Genomic DNA, 25,217 nt, shown 5'->3' on the forward strand with positions numbered 1-25,217 from the left:
ATATGTAAGAAATTGCCTATTACTAAAGTGTCTAGGATTACGTACTCAATCGTTAATGTTCTTTAATTTTCATCATATTTTATTTAACAGGCTACAATATAATTACAGGAATAAACATATTTGAGGTGTTATTATAAATAAATTTAATAGACAACTTAAATCAAGCACTACTAGACTGTTGACAATTTTGTGATGATTCGTAATTGTAGCTATTTTGCGAAGTAGCCATCTGGTCTCGTCCATCATTACATGGTCCCCATAGTCTGCAAGACAAAAATAATATGTTAGAATAATTCATACACTGCAAGGTACAAGACATGTAGGTATCGCTACTGTATTGGTGCCTTTACCCATGACTTGACATGTTTGCGAAGTCTAAATTTAATGTACTATTTTGTAGTGAGCATCATTGTTTTCCTACACACTTCTTGTAATGTGAGATCTATAAAAGTTGTTCACTTTTAAAGCGAACATCAGACTTTTGCTTAGCAACCGCAAATGATGTTCTCTTGTTTTAGAAATTGCCAAAGCCTGCTAATTTCTGAAAATGGCTCACTGAATAATTTATTTCTTGATTGTTTCTATATACATATAGTTTTCTTCTACCACTATCAAGTTCCTATATTCTATACCCAGAAATTCATATGGTATTTATTTAACCGAAGGTAGGGAATAATTTTTGTTTGAATTAAATATTATTTACCTTGGTCGCCAAATCGCAAAGACATTCCCACATCTTGTAGCTCTTCATGCATTTGCCATCGCCGCCTGTAAGTACAAATGTTAGAAGACAGAGTTAAGTTACGTTTGCTGACGTCGCTAGCGTAGTCTGTACAAGAAAAACGACAAAAATTAATCAATTCATTATTTATAGCTTCATTTTGTTACTGTTTATAATTAATGTGAATGATACAACTGAATAAACAGTATTGAAATATCATTCCACAAGTAACTGTTCAAGTGACAAGGAAATTTCACTGAATTTTGTAAGAAACAAAATAATATAATATAACACTATGCTATACCCACGTATTTAAGATCTCGAAATAATAATAATAATAATAATAATAATAATAATAATAATAATAATAATAAATTTTCAATCTTAAATGCATTTCTTCCAGAAAATCAACAAATAGGCCTACACTAAAACTATTAGTATAATCAATAATGTTTTCAAGTATAAAAATGATCAGAATTAAAGTCATTTACGCCTATATTCTTGCAAAACCAGTCTGTTCTCTCTTATGAAAGCGAAGCATGTTTATAAAATAGTTTATATTTAGAGTTACAAATTATTTATTAAGTAAAATATGATGTAATTTAAATTAGTACATGAAGAATGAAATGAAAACTTATGTTTAGATTAATAAGTTTTGTCACGTGCGGCTCACGACAGGAACAGTTTGGCTGCGATGTGATAACTGCACATGCGCGGACTTACTTAATAAAAACCTAAACTAACCAAACCTAACCTTCCTATATGCAAAATGTGTAACCGGAGAAACAAAATAAGAAACAAACCAGTAGTCTATCTACTGCTAACGTAAACATATTTGAAAATATTGAGAAGAAACAACGTAATTCTGAAGAGAATCAAACTCTACCTAACTTTGTCGCTAACAGTGGTGCTATTTGTCAGTAATGTTCAGAACAAGGAGGTAGAGAGAGAGAGAGAGAGAGAGAGAGAAAGAAGAACAAAGACAATTTCTCCTTCTAACGACGCAACAGTCCAATGTCATGCCCTTATGTTGGCGACATTCTATATTTAGTTCTATTTGGTCGTAATTGTAACGACACGGTTGAAAGGTAACGTAGCTAATTCTCCAGTTTAGCAAAAAAAAAAAAAAAAATAGGCCTACTATTTTTATTTTTCCACCGGAGTTTCTCTAAAATTTGACCATTTTGTAGTGATTGATAAAATATAGGAAATAACCCGGGATCAATCAAATTCATCGTTGCAGCTGAGTTCATCATTAATCTGTTTTCATTGAACGGAAATATCAATGTACACGAAGCGAGTAGTTGCTTCAAAGTGTGAGAACAAATAATCCTTTAAATAAATGTAAGATCTTAGTTATTGTAAAGATCCTAATTTCGCCCTTTTTAACGGCGTTAGTGCATTGCACTGTATAAGTTTATATGTGGTATTTGTTGTACAAACAATATCTGTCGAGCGAGTTTGTACTGGACACTGATTTCTACTGCTCTAAGAAAATAGAAGTTCTAAGAAATGTGCAAGACACATTACAAACTATAAATATTTTAAATTAGATATCTGGGTGATAGTAATTTGATTTCTAACCATGTTCAGCGAGGGGGAATGAAGTTTTCTGAATGATAAAACAAACGAAGACGGAGCAAATAAAATGGAAAGGAATAAAAAGGGATAAATAACAAGAAGCTAGTAATAGATTTAGATTTCCTTACCTTTCTTTCCGCATTCTGTAACAGAAGATTTCAGTTGGTTCTCGTCAACTTTAATGCCTTGTTTTTCAGCATACTTCATCATTGTCTTTGCCTCTAGCATAACGGCGTTGACATCAAGGCTACCATCTTGTTTCAACTAAACAATAATTACATTCATATTATTTCACTTCTGTCAATATTTCCTAAAAGTAACAATTAATATTCAGTTTATTTAAACTATTCTTAGTCAGTGGATAGCAAGAAGGCCATATTAATTGCTACTTTGCTGTATTTTACAGAATGTTTACTTTAAACCTGATTGTTAGGGGCTGCAAGACAATAAACACTTTTAAAAACAACTTAAAAGATAACCTTCTTAGCATTTCACTCCAATCATACTGACTTAAACTATCACTGACTACATTGTTACTCCTTCCTTTAGACATCATCCTGATAGTGCTGTATTTTCAAAATTGTCTCATAATAATCTCTTTCTATTATCTAACATTATTTGAAAAATATTAACATGCTATGTATTTTAGCTTAATTCTGCTACATAGTTTGTATTTCAGTGTTTAATTAATAGTTCATAGTATTTTGTTGTTTAATTCGTAAATAACTCTTGCATACATGTAGCTCAAATCTAAATCATATTGTTGAATTCTTTGTAAGTTCATACATATGCATGTATACTTTTTGCTGGTTGAGTGGAAGAGAAGGCCTTACGGCCTTAACTCTGCCAGCTAAAATAAATTATTATTATTATTATTATTATTATTATTATTATTATTATTATTATTACCCAATTTTGACTTACACCACTTTTGCTCTGAACGACTCTATATAATCTTAGTAGCAATGAAGAAATCCTACTGAAGGTTCACATAGTAGAGCCGATATAATTGCAATAAACAGATGTACACAAAAAGCAATCATTATCGATCCGACTATCAGGTTTGAGAGAGATTTACAAAAGGCTGATGAAGTGGATAAAGAGAATAAGTCAACCTATGAGCTCTGCATCCTTTATCTGGGATTTAAGTATAATCTTTCAGAAGACAATTGGTCAGTTATTGGCTTATTATTTGGTTGTAGAGGAGGAATTTCTAAATTATCTTGGACATTTCTAAAAAATCTTGAAGTTCCTCTCAACTGGTTGTGTGAAACTTCTGTTTCAATAATTAAGTACTCTTTGAAGATTCTTCACCATCATTTATATTTCAACCAACCTAACAAAAATTAAATTATCAATAATTTTCTTTTTTTTTTTTGCGGACTTTATAATCCCAGTGAAAACTATTTAGTACAAATCCATATTATTTTATTTTATGCTATTTGTTTAAAAATATATTATTTTAATCACTTGCTTTGTAAATAGTTGCTGGTTGTGTGGAAGAGAAGGCCTTACGGCCTTAACTCTGCCAGCTAAAATAAATTATTATTATTATTATTATTATTATTATTATTATTATTATTATTATTATTATTATTATTATTATTATAATTCAGGATCCCTGTGATCACCGATATTCTTCGGCTGAAGTCATTGTGATTATATATATATATATACAATTAGCTTAATATATAAAATATAATAGATTAGTACAAAAGTAATATGTTACATAAAGTTTTACTAATACAGTAATTATGCAATTCATTATATAAAATTCATATTCCAAACAGTGCCAAATATGTCGTTAGAAAATGGATTACTTTTGTTTCTAGATAAAGTTTAATGTAGCTACATAGACATTCGAAAAGGACATTTTATAGTAAATTATGATTAGATAATAATTACACATTTATTACATCACGATAATAGTTTTTGCGGTTCTAAAGTTAATCAAGACATGACAAACAGCGTGCCATAAAATCTTTCTCCAGATTTTCAGGTTTGGACAGTATGCTCATATACATCGCAAACGATCTCTCATCATCGCATGATGTCACTGGTGCATAATTAAATAAATGGTTGTCTCTGACAGCAATGTTTTCTGGAGAGTTCTTCACTGAAATTCTGACTAACAGTAAATAAACTGGAGTAACCGCAATTTCTTTCAAGGATTGCTTATTTGCAGTTCCACGGACACTGAGTTTTTTGCGTCACAGATGATTTTCATCAGTACCATGAGTGAATATTCAGTAGTTTCCAACTTTTCAAAGTTTCCGGAAATTCACCAGACGTTGCAGTCGATATACACCACTTCTCACACTGTTTTAAAATTCTGTTTAAGACACGTTGTGAAGCGACCAAGTGAATATTCGAAAAAGGTAAAGCCACTGTCCAGTATAACAAAATGATCCTACTCCAGTTCCAGGAAATACCCTAGCCACACGGCTTTTTATACTTTTCTGTAAATACCAGTAAAAAAAAGTTGTAAGTTAAGCTACCTTCAGGCGGTGTACAGACATGAGATCGTTACGTCGATCACCTATGTTTTTCCAGAGTTGAGAACGAAGTGCAAGATGGCAGGATTAGCCAGGAAATGAAGCCAGGTTACTCCTGAATGGATGTCCTATCCTGAATGCTGAAATGTGTATCCCATTATGTACACAAAAGTTTAGTTCAACATTGTAAAAATATATCCATCGTCTGGTTCAAAAGTGCGACAACTCAAAAATTCGAAAAAAAAAAAAATCGAAAAATCGAAAGAGGAGAATTGGGAGGACAAATTTAAAAAGTACACAAACGCGTCCTTGCAAGGGGTTGGGGGCTGTACCAAACTAAATATGTGAGCTCCAAGCCTGTTGGCCATTAGTCTCACTCCGGGTTACGCTGCTCCACTGAAGGAGCTCTAGAAAATTTTGAAGGGGAAAACCGAAAATGGACGTAACCTCTTAGGTACCACATACGCGAGGGGACGGAGATTTGAACAAGTGATCACGGGAGGGGACGAGGAGGAGATGGCTGGTTCGATGACAAGGCAGGTGAAGACCGTCAGGAGAGACGCCGTGAATTCTGAATCTGCAAATTGAAAGGTTCCCTGTCCTTTCGCATTGCGACTACATGAGTGACCTTGCACATGTATTTAGTAATCTTATAAACTCTGAACTAGGGCATTAAGTCATTTGTTAGAAAAGAAAAAAGGGGGGATTTATGGGGAAGGGCATATAGGTCCATGGCCCATTTCTTTTAGGGCTCATCCCGACTCAAAAATTGCTATTTTTTAGTTATTTATACTACTGAAAGCCCCTTTCGGACCTCTTTCCAATTCAGTATTGAGATAAGTCATATTTACAACCGAAAAAAGAAAAACTAAGTAAACTGCTTTAGAAGTAATTATAACTATGGACTTTACTAATTCATTATTAGTACATTTCGAAATGTATTAATAATGAACTGGAAGATTGTGATATACTCGTCCTGAATACTGACTCATTTCTAATTGTCGTGGTTATGAACCAGAAATCTGTTCCTTTCTAAGTGATTTATACGCGATAAATTAGTGGAAATGGACATCAATTTTATGAAGGCTGTGATATGGGACAGGTGTTGTAATCATTTCAGTGAAAAGGAGGGAATTTGTTTTAGCTCCAGCATTGGGAAAACACATTCTGCAGTCAGTTTTGTTTTAGTGAAGTTCTAAATAAAGTTACATTTACATCAGTGCTATGGCCCATCCATTCGAGTGCAGAAGCAGTTATCTGGTTAGACTAGGAAAAGCGATAGCTATGCAAGTAAGCCAACAGCGAAGTTTTTAGTTCTTAATCTGCGTATTGCATTATCTTGTAAGACACCTGATTAAATTGAAGGTCCAAATCAATAGTACCGTAATTTATCTGAAGTTATTTCTAGGTACCTAGATAGAACTACTTCCATTAAAATCTCTAAGGGCCGATTCTATAAACCATTTAATCTTAGATCAGAGGTTAAATTGATCCTCGTTCTAGCTGAACTTGGAATTTTGTGTTGTATAAAGTCTAATCTGAGATTAATTTGTCTTAAACTAAAGTCAACTATGACTGAAGAAATTTCTCCGATTAAGTTAGATGATCCAAGTTCAGTTATTTCTTTTCTGTTTGAAGTATACGAGTGACAGATTGTGCAAATAGAATAACCGTTGTTATTAATATATATGGAAGATACATTTATATATATTTTTCAATTTCTTGCCTTAATATACAAAAATTTTTATATTTTATAAGGCTCTATTGTATTCAGCAGAATCAAAAAACATAACCTATAATTATATTATGTTTATGACAACCATTAATTATTCATGGATATGATAGGTACATTCATAAATTTTCAATTAACTGAATTACTAAACGAAAATTGTCGTTTTATAAAGTTTTATTATGTTTAGCAGTATCAAACACCATAACATAACAATTTGGAGAACGGTCAATCTTCTTATTGTCCGCCATTATTTACAACGCACAAAACAAACCAGTGATTCCAACAGAGTGTGCGCAAAGTAGCCAAAAAGTAGTTGGAAAGTCGCTAGATTTCTTATTATCTACAAAGAAAGATTAAATTTTGTCACCATGAGGTGCTAAAAAGGTCGCTAAATCCGTATTTAAGCAATATAAAAGTTAAAAGAAATTATCGTTGAAAAAGAGTTAAAGTCGCTAAATTGGCAACACTGAACAAACCTGTACAACACGGCCCGCGCAACACATACTTCACCTGTTTATGCGATGTTGCCAAATCCTTTTCACGTGAACTTAGATTGCATTTGAACCAAGGTAATTTGATCGCAGAACAGTAATATACGTTACAAGAGCGGTATGTTGACGTTTTCATGGTCGAGGAAAAGATTGAAAAAGCGAAACGTACTTGAGCTTTTTTAATTTCCGAGAACATGAAAACAAACATACCGCTCGTGTATCGTACATTATTTTCTGCGAAGATCGTTTATTACATATCTGAAAGACGAATTTCTAATTAGTTGCAATGAAATCTCCATGTTGGTTTCTGTTTAATGACGGCAACTTCGGAAAACCAAAATATCTTTCTTCAACATTGTTGCTATAAAATGTTTTCTGTGTTTTCTATACTCCAGCAGGCCGTGATATACGTCTGTCTTTTTTTCCCCCAGTCTATAAATTCGAACTTAAAACAAACGGTAAGGTTATGTAATGATTTATTTTTCATTTTAATATTTTAACAATATTATTTATATAACATATTGCAGTAATAACATCGGCATCTGGAATCTTGTTGATTTTTTCACGGCTTTCTTAATGTTACTTGTATCAGGAATGCAATAAGTTTCGTGGAGTAGTAGACTTTACTTAATTTTTGCAAATATTTAAAAACAATAATTAACAGTGCAATTTAGGTGAAATTGCAGTGGTAAGTTTCCAATTTATAATTATTACTATGTTAAACGTCTCTAAAAATAATATGTTAAAAGCCTAAAGGAGTAAAATGTGGCGCTTAAGCGGTAAGAAGAGGGAAATTGTTATGTGTGTTAGGTTGGGAATACTGAATGTGGAATTTTAGACTTTCCGCGGATTGGTTTTGTGCGGAAACCAAGCAAATACGCACGATCTCGCACAAAAGTTTTATACAATAGAAGACGTATCTGAACTCGGTACACTTTCCGATCTTCGATCAAAATTGATCTTTAGTCAGGGAGTTTTATACAATTGGGCCTAAGAGTTACAAAATTTTAGTTACAGATTATTATTATTATTATTATTATTATTATTATTATTAGTATTATTATTATTATTATTACTTCAGTATTTCTCTACAATAAAAATGTAATTTTACTGCGACAGAAACTTTCCGGCAAATGCCACAATAGCTCTCGATGTAACACACACAAATAATGCTAATGGATGCTTCATACCGTCTGCAGAGGACGCTGTAGGAAATGCACAGAGTGGAAACAGAAGCCAGCCATTAGCAAATGAGGTTGAACTGCACTGGAATCGACATCAATTTAAGTAATTTTCACCGACAGAAAATATTATTCACTGTGTTCACGACTGAAGTTCTGAACAACTGAACATGTTCTTGAAAACAAAGAAGGACGTCGAATTTTGCGAACGTGGTTGAGTAGCGTGTGTGACATATTATCCTCACACATTTCATAAATATACAGTATATACGTCAGTTAGTAGGAGAGAAATTACATTAATTGTATCGTGGAATGTAGTCGTATACTGCACGGTGTGAAACTTGGTTCGTTTCAAGTTCATATTGTGACAGCGACGTGAGATTCGAACTCACGACCAGCGTCCCGCAAGAGAGCAGATCGCGCGGACTTCACGGAGCACTGAGGGACGGCGCGCGGCGGAGAGAAGAGAGGGGAAAGGGGCCAATGCGACGAGGGGAGAGTTCGCGCGCAACTGCTGCGTGCGGAGTAGGGGGGACGGACCCTCCCGACTCTTCCAGTGGAGATATCCAGATAATTCGAGAGAGCTATCTCTGCACACCCGTAGAAATTTCTCGCAACTATGATTTTGCTATAAAAGAAGAAACGCGCGCGAACTTGGGCAGTGTTTCAGTTTATTCAGCCATTCAGTTAGTAAGCCAGAGCAAGCAAGCCAGTCTTGTGTACCGGAGTTCGGCTCGAGTGTGCGTCCGCAACTGTGCCAGCATCCGAAGGCCTGAGTTCGAGTGCAGTGGACCGCAGTTGGAGGGACCTGAGTTCGAGTGCAGTGGACCGCAGTTGGAGGGACCTGAATTCGAGTACAGTGGACTGTCTCTGAAGGTCTGTGGTTCGAGATACTGTGAACTCGAGTGACTGAGCTAGAAGAACTGTGAACTGAGAACTGATAGTTCTGATCTGTAAATATTAGTTAAGATTAACAATTCATTGTTGTTCGTAATAGTCCAAGTAAATTGTCATTGTCGGCGGTGGAGTGCAATAACGAATACTGTGTTGAGTGAAAATCCAATTGTTGACGAGAGCGTTTAAGGCGAATTGTAGAAAGGAATTATTGTTGGAAGAATAAAATCCTATTGTTGAGTTTAAATAAATTTACAATATTCACATAAGATTGAGTATACCTGTCCTGCTCTGTTTCCCAGGTTTTCCCGCTATTCGTGGTCGTTGTCGTCAGAGTAATTTATGAGCCGTTGAGAGCTAACTCGGTGGACATTCTCCAGAAGTCTTTACAATAATGAAAGTGGTCCATTTACTTCATAAATAGAGGATTTACATAATTTAAAACTATTTACCAGACATATTACTTGCCTACCCATGTATTACGTTTGGTTTATTTGGCTATAGTTGAATCTGTTATCCAATATGGTATAACTGGATGGGGAGGCATTACAAAAACTGCTCTTTTTCCTCTAATTATGTTGCAAAAACGTATAATCAAAATTTGTTTGAAAAGGTGACTGGATTATCCAACAAATTTGATCCATTCCGAATTGAATGTTTTTAGAATTTACCAAATTTATAAATACTCTTTAATGAAATTCTATCATAAAAATAGAATGAAATTTGTAGCTCAGCCACGTGATCATAATACAAGACGAAATGAAATTCTTAAATTAGTTGAACCTAAATGTTTCACATCTGCTGCTTTACTACACAGTACAAATTATGGTCCACGTCTCTATAATTCGATAATAAAATTTCATCCAGAATTGACTACTTTAAGCAATGAAATTTTCAGATCCAGAATTAAAAAATTTATATGACAGACTTCCCTGTATTTATATTATGTACCATGTATTGTAAAACAAGTTTATTTCTATCCTAAGTATATTTTTTCTATCTTATCTTGGTTACTATAACAACATGACCTGTAGTAATTATAGTACTAATAATAATTTAATATTAATCCACCAATTTCAACATCGTCTCTTTTTTCACTCAGTTATTACTATTGAATGCCAATTTAGCAGCAGTTAGAGGAGTACCTGGTCGCTCTTTGGACGGATCCCGGTGCAGACATGGCTGCCCGGAGACTGAAACCCTTGCCCACGTCCAAGGTCAGTGTAACAGAGGTTTACTCCTCCGAAATGCCAGACACCATCATGTTCGATCCTTAATTGCAACTGCTTTAAGAAAAAAGTCTTGGACAGTAGAAGAGGAAGTTTTTTGCCTTGCTACTAATGGCTCCTCTAGACGTATTGTCATCATAGCGTATTCCCAGACTACCAAGAAAAGATATATAATTGATCCTAACATAAGGAGGAGTCAATAAAGAAAAGATCAACATTTATCTGCCAACAGTTGATTACTTCAAAGCAAAATACCAGCTTGAAAACATTGAGGTGATTGGTCTTCTTATTGGAGCTCGTGGTGTGATTCCCAAGTTCTTTGAAAGCTTCAGGAAGACTTTTGAACTACCACAGACACTTACTGCTGACATCATAACTTCAGTTTTGAAACGCTCTTGCCAAATTCTGAGTCATCATATTCACTCTGTTTAATTTTTTTTATTCACTTTATATTCATATATGTTTATTTTAATTTTCTTTCTACAAAATTTATGTAAACATTTAATATTGTAAAATTAATGTAGGAGAGTATACTGAGTCCTTCTGGGCTACCTTCAATGGGAGGCAGTTATCTTATCTTATCTAAATATTGCTAACTTTATTATCATCTTTATGTGACCTTTTTTCTTAAGTATTTTATCTACAAAGTATGTACATTTATGTAACGGAACTGTCCCCGAACACGAGCTTTGCTCTTTCGGGGTACTATAATATAACGTTTTTTTGTATATTATTAAATAAATCTAACTCTAAATACACTTATTGTCACTGATAACGTATTGCCATAGTGACCATAGTGGTAAGCTGTTATTTGATGTTTGCTGTTGGAAAGCACATTAGTATAAACAAATAAATATAAAACTAGCAAACTTAATGACCTACACATTATAAAATGCTCATGAAATGTCAGTACTACATTCAAACAATGTCATTTATAATCCGAATGTAGTTTGTGCCTGTAGGACGTAATACAGTATATTCACCTGACGTGTTTTTTCACCTCTGATCTCCATTTGCAAATATTACTTTTTGTAATTACATTGATTCCCTGGGTATGAAGTATTCATTCAACCATTGTATTACAGCTGAAGGGAAGGTCACATTCAAAATAAAATAATAAAATAAAGGAAACTGCCACAAGATAAAAATACGAGTAGCTAACGTGAACATGTTCCTGATATTATTTCAAAGCTTCCTACAGTTGTCATTATCGTGTCTCCTAACTAAAAGAACATACTCGTAAAATCAGTTATTGCTTTCGAATATGTGACAATGATTATGAAGACGACAAGAGAATAAAATTATGTGAGCTGTGAAAATAAAAGCATTGAAATTCAACGGGTAATCAGAAAATGTCAGCCAATTAAAGAAAGCATACTTCTCCATAGTTCCATGTATGTTTTTAATACCCTTAAAATGAAAGGAAACAGTACTATGCGTTACAAGAGCGGTATGTTGAAATTTTCATGTTCTAGGAAAAGTGTGAAAAAGCGAAACGTAGTTGAGCTTTTTTAATTTCTGAGAATTGAAAGAAAACATACCGCTCGTGTATCATACATTATTTTGTGCGAAGATCGTTTATTACATACCTGAAAGAGGAATTTATAATTAGTTGCAATGAAATCTCCATCTTGGTTTCTGTTCAATGACGGCAAATTTGTAAAACAAAAATATCTATCTTCAACATTGTTGCTTTAAAATGTTTTCTGTGTTTACTATACTCCAGCAGGCCGTGATATACATCTGTCTTTTTTTTTCCCCCAGTCTATGATGAGTCTGGAATATTGTTGGTTTTTTCACGGCTTCCTTAATGTTACTTGCATCACGAATGCAGTAACTTTAGTGGAGTTGTAGAGTTTACTTAATTTTTGCAAATATTTAACAACAATAATTAACAGTGCAATTTAGATGAAATTGCAGTGATAAGTTTCCAATTTATAATTATTACTATATTGAACGTCTCTAAAAATAATATGTTAAAAGCCTAAAGCAGTAAAACCAATATGTCACTTAAGCGGTAAGAAGAGGGAAATTGTTATGTGTGTTATGTTGGGAATACTGAATGTGGAATTTTATACTTTCCGCGGATTGGTTTTGTGCGGAAACCAAGCAAATACGCACGATCTCGCACAAAAGATGTTTTACAAACAAATTCAAATTTGTGTAACTCTGAAAATACTGAGAATAGGATGCATATTTATATCGCATTTTTGTTCAAAATGTCTTCAGAAATAATCTCGGTAACTGGTAGTAAGTATACCTAAAGCAGCCTGTATTCAGGGTGTTTCACGAGGAAAGGTAAAAAATTTGGGATGTGAATTCTGAAGTCATTCTGAATCAAAAACTTCATATGAATATAGGTCCGTTTTCGAACGTTTACGGAGATATGGCTCTTTGATTTCACAAAAACTTCTGAGATTTCATTGTACTAACTCGCATTTAGAGACAGATAACGGACAAATTTAAAGTATGCGTACATACCTAATATTCTAGAAGTCGGGGTCGATGTTTTCGCACATTTTGAAAGGTACCCTCCTTCTGCTTCAATGCACTGTTGCACTCGGGCGTGAATCGCGCTCTTCGCTCGGGAGAGTTGCACGTGGCTGTCTTTATGCCGCATCCAAAATACGGTCGATTAGCGCCTCTCTCATTTCCCATTTCCCCGTTCCTTTGCTATACCAAGTCTTTCACCCAACCCCAGAGACAGTAAATACTCTTCGATATGGAACCCTTCTATTCGGAAATCGTCGTTCATATTCAGCGACGGCACGCAAGGAACTTCCATCGCACAAACCATAAACATACACAATATCGGCGTATTCTGTAGTCCAAAATTTATAAGACATCTTGAAAAACACAACTTAACACTTCCGATAACTGTACCTGTATAACTACTGTATTGTAGGTAGCTGACTGAACTGCTGTTAACCGATAAGTGATAGCGTATTTGTTGTGACATTTGTAATGCCTCATCACTCGGTTTGTTTCTCTTATCTACATCGTTCACAATGCAGATTCCAATGTTACGTCATTCATTGCGACCTTGACCTTGTCTCACGTCAGCAACATATGGTAAAGTCTGGTTCACATTGGGGCGAGACGTTTTACCAAAAAAAAATGCATCTAGCTCCGCCATCGTTCGAAAACGTTCATATGAACTTTTTCACTCAAAATGGCCTAAGATATCTTATCCTAAATTTTTTACCTTTCCCCTTGAATCACCCTGTATATTGTACTAGTAAGTTTAGATTTTGGCTTTTTGATTCAGTGTATAAAGTTTGCATATCTTTCTACGCTGTTGTATTTGGATATCATCTAACACGAACACAATCCCATTACTACCCTCACATTTTCCACGACGACTTCAAGCAACAAAACCTCACTAGATTGTTTGAAATTGGTGCAAATCATGTCCAAATTAGTCACTAAGTTATATTACTTTCTTTCAATTTAACGTTCACACTTTACATAATTAAAGAATGTATTAACATTGTTTGATTCAAGACTGAATATTTTGCGTTTGTTAAGAAAGGTATTGTCTAAAATTACTTCAATATAATACAAGATTTCGTACTTACAATTCCGAATTCCGTCATCAGGCACTCACAGAAGCACTGGAAATCATAGAGCTGTGTTAGGATATGATATTAATAGCAGTAGTTATTTATTTTGTGCGCTATAAATGAAATACTAAAAAAAATGTTACAACTTATTCTCAGCAATTTTACAGAAGATGAGTAATATTGCTTTTTTGACCATGAGTATGGTCAAAGGTCATACATTAGGCCTACCACAACTTTTGGTTTGTTCTAGCGTCACAAAACATTTTTATATGGTTTTTCTGCAAACGACATATGTTTACCTTTCCCATTTCGTACATTGAGTTATGTAGGAGGAACCATAAATTATTTAATTAATTTCAGAGAGTTAACGCTCATTCACAATGAAAATTAAACATAACGTAAGCGTTAACTTAAGAATATAAACGCTACGGTAAAATCAAGAAGTCATACCGTCATTCACGATGGGAACATAAACATAACAGCAAACATACTTGGTAACCATGGAAACATAACAACGACGCCATTTCCTCATATTCTGTCGTATACTTCAGCGCTCCACGATTGTGTTCTGTTTGCAAATCACGTAAGCATAAGCATGAAAGTTTGGAGTTTGCAAACTTTCATGTTAACGTCTTACGGTAATGTTTATGTCAATGCTTATGTGAATCATTGTGAATGATCCCATTTGGTAGCCTGGGCGCAAACTTCTGTGTTTATGTTACGGTTATGTTTAATTTTCATTGTGAATGGGCCTTTATTCTTTGAGATATTTCAAACAAAAAATAATAATAAAATTTCGCTCGTTTTTGCTTTCTCCTCGAAATAAAATTTGTTTGGTTGAACTATTTCATAGCCTGTGAAAGCAATTGATTTAATTCCCAATATGCTTAGTTAGTTTAAGACATCAGTATATTATGACAGCCTAATAAATGATGGAAGAAGTTTAGTTTTGTCTTTTAAATGCGCAGAAATTTGACCTCAAGAAATGTAACATTGTAAAATTCTTTTGCAGAACGAAAAGTTACATTTGTTCGGATGAAATTTCTGCACATTTAGAAAACAAAACTATAAAATTCCTTGATTCATGTATTATCATAATACACTGCTCTCTTAAATTGACTGAGCATATTGGGAATTAAATCAATGGCATTCCTAGAACATGCTATGAAATGTTTCATATAAAACAATTTTTGTCTCGAAAATAAAAGGGAAAACTAGCATAATTGTATATAAATTTTGTTTGAAATATCTCAAAGAGTAACACCCTGAAATTAATAGCACTAGTTATGGTTCACCCTGTATAGGAAGTGTGTAATTGTGATGGATTACTCTCCGGCATTAAATGATTTTTTTCAGTTACGGAATAACAATAGGGATTGCACTTCCTTCTTTATTTCCACATTTAGCCTCCCTACAATGTCCCGAGTTTACTCATAAAACGTAAAATTAATATAGAATGAAATACATTAACTTACCCTGCCGTCAACGTTGTTTTCATCTTTAAGGGTCATGGATTTCTCTTTCATTATAGAAGTAGCTGGAACAATAAAGAATTTAATCAAAGGATTTTATTGCAAGATCAGTATTATTCCAGAAATATTGTCATCATGTTCTGGTGTTACTCACGGTCTGTGATGCCGTACGTGTTTTGGCATTTTTCAGCGGCAGCACTCATTCCATCCTGAAACATGAAACGTAACTTTTTAGTCATCAAGAATGTCAGTGTGATTAAGTAATTAGGACAGGAGGAAGTAAAGACAAACTAGAAGAAGAGTGTTTTTTTTTGACAGGATTTAAAGTCTTTATTATTGCTTCCTCTTGTGTGCCTGATGTATAAATTGTTATTGTAGCATTACTAACTTAAAGTGATTTTAGTTAGATTCGCATTAATTTTATTAATTTCGTATTTTTTTTTGTTGATAGTTACAATCTATAATTACTAATAATAAATCTGTAGCCGAAATGTTTCTGGTAATTTTCGATTTTCCAAAAATAATTGGTCCTAACATATATAATTAACTACCCTCAAACCGAAAATCGCTTCTTTGAAATTTTTGTTTGTATGTCTGTCTGTCTATCTGTCTGTCTGTAAGTTTGTTACCTTTTCACGCGATAATGGCTGAACGGATTTCAATTAAAATTGGAATATAATTAAGTTCGTCGTAACTGAGATTTTAGGCTATATGGCATTCAAAATACATTATTTAAAAGGGGGGTTATAAGGGGGTCTGAATTAAATAAATCGAAATATCTCGCTTATTATTGATTTTTGTGAAAAATGTTACATACCAAAAGTTTCTTTAACAATAATTTTCGATAAGTTTTATTCCTTGAAAAATTTTGATAGGACTGATATTTAATGAGATAAATGAGTTTTAAAATTAAAATAACTGCCATCTAAGGCCGTGTAATGAATTAAAAAACAAATGATTTCGTCTATAAGAGGCCTTGGACAGCAACAATCGAAAGCTATGAAAGATAGCCTACAGATAATGTTTCTGTGTTTGTATGAAGTAATATCGGAAGCTAAATTAACCGATTTGTATAATTAATTATTATTTCACCATTGGAAAGTGTAGTTTCTCTAGATGGACATAATGCTATAATGTTATTACAGTGACTTCTGATATAATATAATATAATATAATATAATATAATATAATATAATATAATATAATATAATATAATATAATATAATATAATATAATATATAATATTATATAATATAATTTAAGTTATTTGAAGGGTTCAGAACCATAGTGGGCCAAGCGCCATTTACTGAATACGTAGAAAACAAGGGTTAAAATTAAGTTATTACCATAATTCAATGGAAACCTATAACAAGTAAAATAAAATATACACATTAAATCTAAATGATGTCAATGTTCATTAAACTATGGTTGCATGTAATAAAAATTAAGAAACATGTTAAAGGAATTGTCATTGCACCAAATGAGTGTCTCTGGACCAAAATGATCGCATTTTAATTACTTGGATGCAATTTAAATTAAGTAACATAGCAAACGATTTATCCTTCTATCAAACACGAATTTCCCCTGGATCAAATGTCCTATTTTAATTATGTAATTACTTTATATTTATTTCTAACGGGTGCAGCGGAGCGCACGTGTACGGCTAGTTTAATATAATTCTATGATTTCAGCTGATAAGTAAAGTGTAACTGCGAGCTGCAAAAGAAATACGATTATTTGCTCCATGAAACCGTTGCCTTTTGAATCCAATAGAGTTTTTCTTATGACACTGTAGTACAATGCAGTAGTTTCCGGTTTGATCCTATGCGGACACACGGAACGAAAAATCAAAGTGGAAATAGCGTTAAGTAAGTCTCAAACAGCAACTTCAGGAAAATTAAATTATTAATAATACTAGAAGAAATATATTTTCAGGCAGATAGGCCTATAAGCTCTAAAACTCACAGTGAAATGATACGTTAAAGGTGGCCAAATATGAGCTTTACTTTTACGTCTTTGTTAAATTAGAGCGCCCCATTGTGTACTTCAACTTCTTATAGAACTTCAATTTTAGTCCTGATCATAAGAATATTATACTTGAAGCCGGAAATACCTCGTATTCCTTATTAAAACAAAGAATCAGACAAATTTTATTACGTTACACTATTGAGGAAGTAGTACAATATAATTTTGCTACAAAATAATTCAAATAGCTCGAATTCAGGCCTATCAGCCTGATAAACACTCGGTGAAGATTCCCCTGCGAATACTGAATCGACGTTTATATTCTAAGACGGAAGAACAATTGAAAGAAGAACAGTTTTTCTTCAGGAAGGGATAAGGTACGAGCGATGCTATTGGACTGCTACGAACAATCGGCGAAAGATACCTAGAGGAGAATAAAGAAGTGTGTGTAGTATTTGTGGACTTAGAAAAGGCGTTTGACAGAGTGGATTGGAATAGACTGATGGGGATCCTAAAGAAAATTGGAGTGGATTTGAAAGAGAGGAGACTGTTCAGTAATCTTTATATGAAACAACAAATCAAATTCGGGATTGAAGAAGAAATGTCAGAAGGAAGTGAAATAGGGAGAGGAGTATGTCAAGGATATCCTTTATCACCTACCCTGTTCAACATCTATTTAGAGGATTTGATGAAGAACATGGGAGGAGTGACAGTAGGGGAAAAAGAATAAAGAATAAGATTTGATGTTGATATGACGTTTTAGCACAAGAGGAGATTATACTAAGGAATATGCTACTGGAGCGAAATGACAGTCATGAACAATGTGGGATGAAGATGATAATGCAAACAAGACGAAGACCATGGTTATCGTTAGAAAAATAAAGAATGTAAACCTGCGAATACTAAATGAGGCAGTAGAGCAAGTGAACAGCTTCAAATACTTGGGGTGTACTATAAGCAGTAACATGAGCTGCTGCCAGGAAGTCAAAAGGAGGATAGCAATGGCCAAGGAAGCTTTTAACAGAAAAAGGAGCATCTTCTGCGAACTTCTGGAGAAAGAACTAAGGAAGAGACTAGTGAAGTGCTTTGTGTGGAGTGTGGCGTTGCATGGGGCAGAAACATGGACATTACGACGAAGTGAAGAGAAGCGACTAGAAGCATTTGAAATGTGGATATGGAGAAGAATGGAGCGTGTGAAGTGGACAGAGAGAATAAGAAATGAAGCTGTGTTGGAAAGAGTGGGTGAAGAAAGAATGATGCTAAAACTGATCAGGAAGAGGAAAATTAATTGGTTGAGTCACTGGCTGAGAAGAAACTGCCTACTGAAGGATGCACTGGAAGGAATGGTGAACGGGAGAAGAGATCGGGACAGAAGAAGATATCAGATGATAGACGACATTAAGATAAATGGATCATTTTAAATTTATGGTTTATTTAACGACGCTCGCAATTGCACACGTTATATCAGCGTCGCCGGATGTGCCGGAATTTTGTCCCGCAGGAGTTCTTTTACATGCTAGTAAATCTACTGACATGAGCCTGTCGCATTTAAGCACACATAAATGCCATCGACCTGGCTCAGGATCGAACCCGCAACCTTGGGCATAGAAGGCCAGCGCTTATATGGATCATATTAAGAGACAAAGAGAGAGAGAATTGAGGAAAGGTTGGATTATGCTGGGTTTGCTGTGAGAGACCTGCTCTTGGACAGAACACTAAGAATGAATGCAAATAAGACAATTTGTCCCGCGTTTCATGTTGTTTTCAACTGCGCATATATGAACACAATTTCAGTGTAAATCGCTCATTATAAAATCTGTTAGTCATATCTTCCATAAATAGTTACATAATTGCACGACACTATTTTTAATAATGTTAACAAACTCTAACTTAATCTTTAACAGAAATTGAAAACAAAATCAATAACATATCTCTTAAAAATTTAGATATATAAAGAATAAATTTTTCTTCCTCTTACAGTGCTATTCTAACGATAGATCCAGGCCTTGTTAATATGAATGTTACTTGTAAGGTAAAATAATTATTATTGAGACATGTTTCAAATATTGGCAGTAATTTTTAAATAGGAGCTTAGTACAAATCTCAGAGTAAAAAATATGAATATTCTCCATTCAAAAACAGTTTTTGTGTGGGTTTTGTGGGGCAGTTTTTCTTCCTTTTAGGTCGGGGAATAATTTTCATTCATTTTTAAAATTTAGCTTGATTAAAATATGAAGGAATAGAAATTATGTAACAGATATGTAAATCGATTAAATAGAAAAGGTCCAACGCAAGGCAGCAAAATATGTCAAAATGGGGAAGGGACATGGTGAGGAGATAGTAAAAGATTTAGGGTGGGAACTTCTCAAATCAAGGCGACGAAAAACCAGACTCACCGCAATGTTCAAGGCTCAAATGGGACACAAAGCATGGACCGACATCAATGCTAGATTAGCAACACCATCATACTTAGGAAGGGCTGATCATATTAGGAAGTTTAAATGTAGAAAACAAACAACGGACGTGGCAAAATTTTCCTTTGTTAACCGCACAATAGTAGACTGGAACAGCTTACCTGCTGCAATCTTTCAGGGTGGTCCTCTCAAAATCAATACATTTAAGGAAAGGTTGAGAAGATTAGACTGAAAATTTAATTGGAGGTGCAGTGTAATTATTTAAGTTGTGTTATGTAATTAATTGAGTTGATGTATAATTAATTAAGTTGATATGTAATTAATTAAGATGATATGTAATTTAGTTGATATGAAAATAAATTAAGTTGGTATGTAATTAATTAAGGCGATATGTAATTGCTTAAATTGGTAATAGTTGGGTGAAATAGAAGTACTTACAAGTTAGATTTACTTTTGCTTATTGTAGGCGTTATTATAGAATAGTTTTTATTTATAGTCCTAGGTTTATTGCATCTACTTACTTATAGTTAGAAATAAATTTACGTTTATTTTATTTTATTTCATTTTTTTATTATTGCTGACTTATCGTATTATTGTAATTGTAATTGAAGCGTCGGCTGGAACAACGTTGTAACTTACAAAATTTTCATTTGGCGTATTTCCGTGTAATAATGTTGTAAGTCATGTTACCTTGCTATACTCCTTGGCTTGCAACTGTCCATCAATGCAGTACGTGAAATTTGTTCACTCAAAAGTTTGCTACCCTATAAGAATAACGTTGTACGTGTACACATTTTTGCAGTTCCTGTGAATTTTACCAAATGTAATTTATAACGTTATTCCAGCCAACGCTTCAATTATGGTATATTACATATCACTGCCACCGGGTGTATACCTAATTGTAGTGTTAATAAGTAAATACATACATAGAGATATGTTTTTAAGGTTGGAAGGTGCAATTTACCTCTTAATTCTATAACTCTTTATGTGTTCTTCTGCAACACTTGATTTTCAAGGAAATAATGATAGGCGTCCCAGTTTTGGCTGGTGCAATTATAGTTTAATTAAAATATTAAAAAAATATGAATATTCTCATTTCAAAAACAGTTTTTGTCTAGGTTTTATGGGGCAGTTTTTCTTCCTTTTAGGTCGTGGAATAATTTTCATTCATTTTTTAAGTATAGTTTCATTAAAATATAAAAAAAACATGAATATTCTCATTTCAAAAACAGTTTTTGTGTAGGTTTTGTGGGGCAGTTTTTCTTCCTTTTAGGCCGTGGAATAATTTTCATTCATTTTTAAAGGAGGCTATAGTTTAATTAAAAAAAAATATATGAATATTCTCATTTCAAAAACAGTTTTTGTGTAGGTTTTATGGGGCAGTTTTTCTCCCTTTTAGGTCGTGGAATAATTTTCATTCTCTTTTAAGTATAGTTTCATTAAAATATTAAAAAATATGAATATTCTCATTTCAAAAACAGTTTTTGTGTAGGTTTTGTGGGGAAGTTTTTCTTCCTTTTAGGTCGTGGAATAATTTTCATTCATTTTTAAAGGAGGCTATAGTTTCATTAAAATATTAGAAAATATGAATATTCTCATTTCAAAAACAGTTTTTGTGTAGGTTTTGTGGGGCAGTTTTTCTTCCTTTTAGGTAGTGGAATAATTTTCATTCATTTTTAAAGGCCTATAGCTTCATTAAAATATAAAGGAATAGAAAGTATGTAACAGATATGTTTTTAAGGTTTGGAAAGTTTAATTTACCTCTTAATTCTATAGTACATTATGCAACGAGCCTATATTGATAGTAATTAAGACGCAAATATGGATATTTATGAAACGAGCGCAAGCGAGTTTCATAATATTCATACGAGCGTCTTAATTACCATTATAGGCAAGTTTCATACGACTTTTTATGCTCGACCATATTTCTAACTTCAAATTATTCAGATGTATACATTTTATTTGTATCTGACAAGATCAGAAGTGACCTTGTTCTAGGTCGTGAATTGTGAGATGTGCGCAGACGCGAAAGTATTGATTTTTTCCGAGGAACAATAATGTCATTGACCTTGATGTAATCCCGTTAAAGTTTATATAACCTTGATTATTGAATTCGACATTGAAAAACGAGATGACAAATTGAATTTATTTGAATATTATTTACAATTAACGCTAATTATTATAGTAACAGAACATAACCTTCTGCGACAGTATTGGATTTCCAGCCTCCGTGACTTTTCGCTAATTCTCTTTCGATTGCATATCCGAGAATAATCGATACTTGCGGTTTTATAACGGTACAAAGCTGACTTGTCATTGGCTGAACACCTGTAAGCTGAGTTGTCATTGGCTGAACACCTGTACTTTAATGAGTAGGTGTACTTTAATGACATGCATTAAAGGACTGCTACCAGGTGTATAATTACTACATTTCGGCATGTCGAGCATAAAACTCTTTAGGGTTCTTCTGCAACACTTGATTTTCAAGGGGATAATGATAGGCGTCCCAGTTTTGGCTGATGGAATTATAGTTATCTAAACTTAAAACTGATATTATAAATTAAGATATCTTGTCACTTACCCCAGCTGTAGCCACCCTCAAGCAAAAGACAGTTATGATAAATGTTGCCGAAATCTTAATCATTACGTCAGGCGTAGATATTTGCTGTAGATGTGTAGAGAGTGTTCCGATTGTAACACCAAGTGAAAGTGCAGCGTTATATTCGCCCGTATTTATAGGAATAAAATCGTACCCCGTAATTTAAAAGTGAATATAAGTTAATGTGACAGCTTCATAATGAATACAGGTCAGTAATTGCATACACGACGGTCAAAAATAGGTAATAATCATGGGAAAGTCCCACTTTAAATAAAAACGATTTATGTGACAAATTTGTACTTATTGTATTCCCCGACGTGTTAACTAATGCACTTCTGTGATTCATCACTATTGAATTTACTTCACAGGTTCGCTCAAAAAATCACAGTTCAATTGTTGTGCACTCTTATAGCTACGGGTTTTGTCAGTGTGAATGAATTAATTTATTATGTGTAATTATTTCCTACTTCCATCTTCATGAACACGTCATTATAGCCTTTGATATTGAACCTACCCAGTCCATTGACAGGTTTCTGTGCCATCATTACTGTCAGTACAAATACGTCAATATAAATCATCATTTAGACATAGGTCTATAATATGAAAGTATGCATAGATGAATTGACAATACAAAGTTATTACTTATTTATTTATTTTAGTAATAATTGTAACATAAAATATAATATATACAGAAAAACTTTAGCTCGCCCCTGAAAGAGTAAAACTCGTGCTCAGGGGCGAATTCCTGAATTGAAATTAATCAGTATACAATACAATTTCGTACGAAATGGAAATATAAAAATTGGAGATTTATCCTTCGAAGAGGTGGAAAAATTCAAATAACTTGGAGCAACAGTAACAAATATAAATGACACTCAGGAGGAAATTAAACGCAGAATAAATATGGGAAATGCGTGTTATTATTCGGTTGAGAAGCTTTTATCATCTAGTCTGCTGTGAAAAAATCTGAAAGTTAGAATTTATAAAACAGTTATATTACCGGTTGTTCTGTATGGTTGTGAAACTTGGACTCTCACTTTGAGAGAGGAACAGAGATTAAGGGTGTTTGAGAATAAGGTTCTTAGGAAAATATTTGGGGCTAAGAGGGATGAAGTTACAGGAGAATGGAGAAAGTTACACAACACAGAACTGCACTCATTGTATTCTTCACCTGACATAATTAGGAACATTAAATCCAGACGTTTGTGATGGGCAGGGTATGTAGCACGTATGGGCGAACCCAGAAATGCATATAGAGTGTTAGTTGGGAGGCCGGAGGGAAAAAGACCTTTAGGGATGCCGAGACATAGATGGGAGGATAATATTAAAATGGATTTGAGGGAGGTGGGATATGATGATAGAGACTGGATTAACCTTGCACAGGATAGGGACCGATGGCGGGCTTATGTGAGGGCGGCAATGAACCTCCGGGTTCCTTAAAAGCCATTTGTAAGTAAGTAAGTACAATACAATTTGTCTTATATCTACTATGCAATTATAATATATATATTTAAATTTACAATTTTTCAATTTTTATACAATCCATACGTAACCTTTGAAATTTAATACTAGAACTATTAGAATTGACAAGATTAGGATATATAAATATAAATTTGTTATATATTCTTGGGCCTAAATTGTTCTACTATGATTAAATATTATAGCAGTGTTGCATTTTGGTTCAAACAATCTTAAAGAATTCATAACTTTTGTTTCATAACTATCAGAATACAATTCAAAATTATTTTGATTTTTATGTATGAATTTTATTAATACAATATAATAAATTTATCTTACATTAAGTATATTAAAGTCTAAAAACAAATTTTGAGATGGAAAATCAATAGGTTTATGAAGACATATTTTAATTATTTTCTTCTGTAATAAATAAAGTGGATTAAAATTGGATTTAAATGAGCTGCCCCATCCTATAATTCCATACATAATTACTGATTGAAATAAAGTTAAATATATTGTGCGTAATAAACTTATTGACAAGTAATTCCTCAATAAAACAAAATAATATATTATTTTACGTAATTTATTAACAAGGTAATTAATGTGTTGGTTCCATTTTAAATGATTATCGAAAATTATGCCTAAATACTTAACTTCAGAGGACTCTTTAATAATCAGACATTTACAATGTATAAATGTTACTGATGGTGGGATTCGAGAGAAATTTGAATATTTTCCTGCAGACACTCTCGTTTCTTAGTAACCTACGTGATCTTTGTAGTCCACATCTGTGGAGTAACGGTCAGCGCGTCTGGCCGCGAAACCAGGTGGCCCCGGTTGGAATCCCGGTCGGGACAAGTTACCTGGTTGAGGTTTTTTCCGGGGTTTTCCCTCAACCCAATACGAGCAAATGTTGGGTAACTTTCGGTGCTGGACCCCGGACTCATTTCACCGTCATTGTCACCTTCATTTCATTCAGACGCTAAATAACCTAGATGTTGATACAGCGTCGTAAAATAACCCAATAAAATAAAAAGTGATCTTTGTATAACTAGCTTTAGTTAAATTTATACAGTAGCAAAGCAAAACTATTAGTGATAGAGACAACCATAAACATTTCTGTCGGCCCACTGATGACTGCAGAGGCTCTCTAGATAGGATAGTGTAGTGACGTAAAGATCGCTTGAATAGAGAAAAATCCAATCATACGAAGTACGGCTTGTAACGTGGGAAAAAATTCTGCGGTACAAGATGTCCAGAAGGAAAGTATAAAGTATAAAGTTTACTGTAGAAAAGAGTAAACTACTGTAAAATGTAAACATTAAAAACTTAAGAGCACATACTGATGTATTTGATGTATCAAAACTTTGAACATTCAAAGGATTTCAATTTTTAATGAAAGCGAAATTATTCTTTGGTCAA

At 33.6% G+C, this 25,217-nt stretch overlaps 1 protein-coding gene across 1 annotated transcript; it reads right to left on the minus strand.

The window, feature by feature from the left end:
- Window positions 1-45: 45 nt before the first annotated feature.
- On the minus strand, window positions 46-22,460 carry LOC138709878 (uncharacterized). Its single transcript, XM_069840621.1, has 7 exons — window positions 22,320-22,460; window positions 15,514-15,568; window positions 15,363-15,424; window positions 13,903-13,938; window positions 2,431-2,566; window positions 704-768; window positions 46-263 (listed from the first exon to the last, which is right to left on the minus strand). Exons 1-7 carry the CDS (start codon window positions 22,380-22,382, stop codon window positions 246-248), a joined length of 435 nt encoding a protein of 144 aa, XP_069696722.1. The 5' UTR covers window positions 22,383-22,460; the 3' UTR covers window positions 46-245.
- Window positions 22,461-25,217: the final 2,757 nt, after the last annotated feature.

This window comes from Periplaneta americana, chromosome 1 (genome assembly GCF_040183065.1).
Source record: "Periplaneta americana isolate PAMFEO1 chromosome 1, P.americana_PAMFEO1_priV1, whole genome shotgun sequence".
NCBI lineage: Eukaryota > Metazoa > Arthropoda > Insecta > Blattodea > Blattidae > Periplaneta > Periplaneta americana.

Excerpts from the sequence above, each read along its gene's own strand:
- LOC138709878 (XM_069840621.1), bottom strand. The coding sequence starts at position 22,382 with ATGATTAAGATTTCGGCAACATTTATCATAACTGTCTTTTGCTTGAGG. Across the intron at positions 13,939-15,362 it reads AAAACAACGTTGACGGCAGG|TGCTTCTGTGAGTGCCTGAT; the intron begins GTAAGTTAATGT and ends TATGATTTCCAG. Across the intron at positions 2,567-13,902 it reads TGATGACGGAATTCGGAATT|TTGAAACAAGATGGTAGCCT; the intron begins GTAAGTACGAAA and ends ATTATTGTTTAG.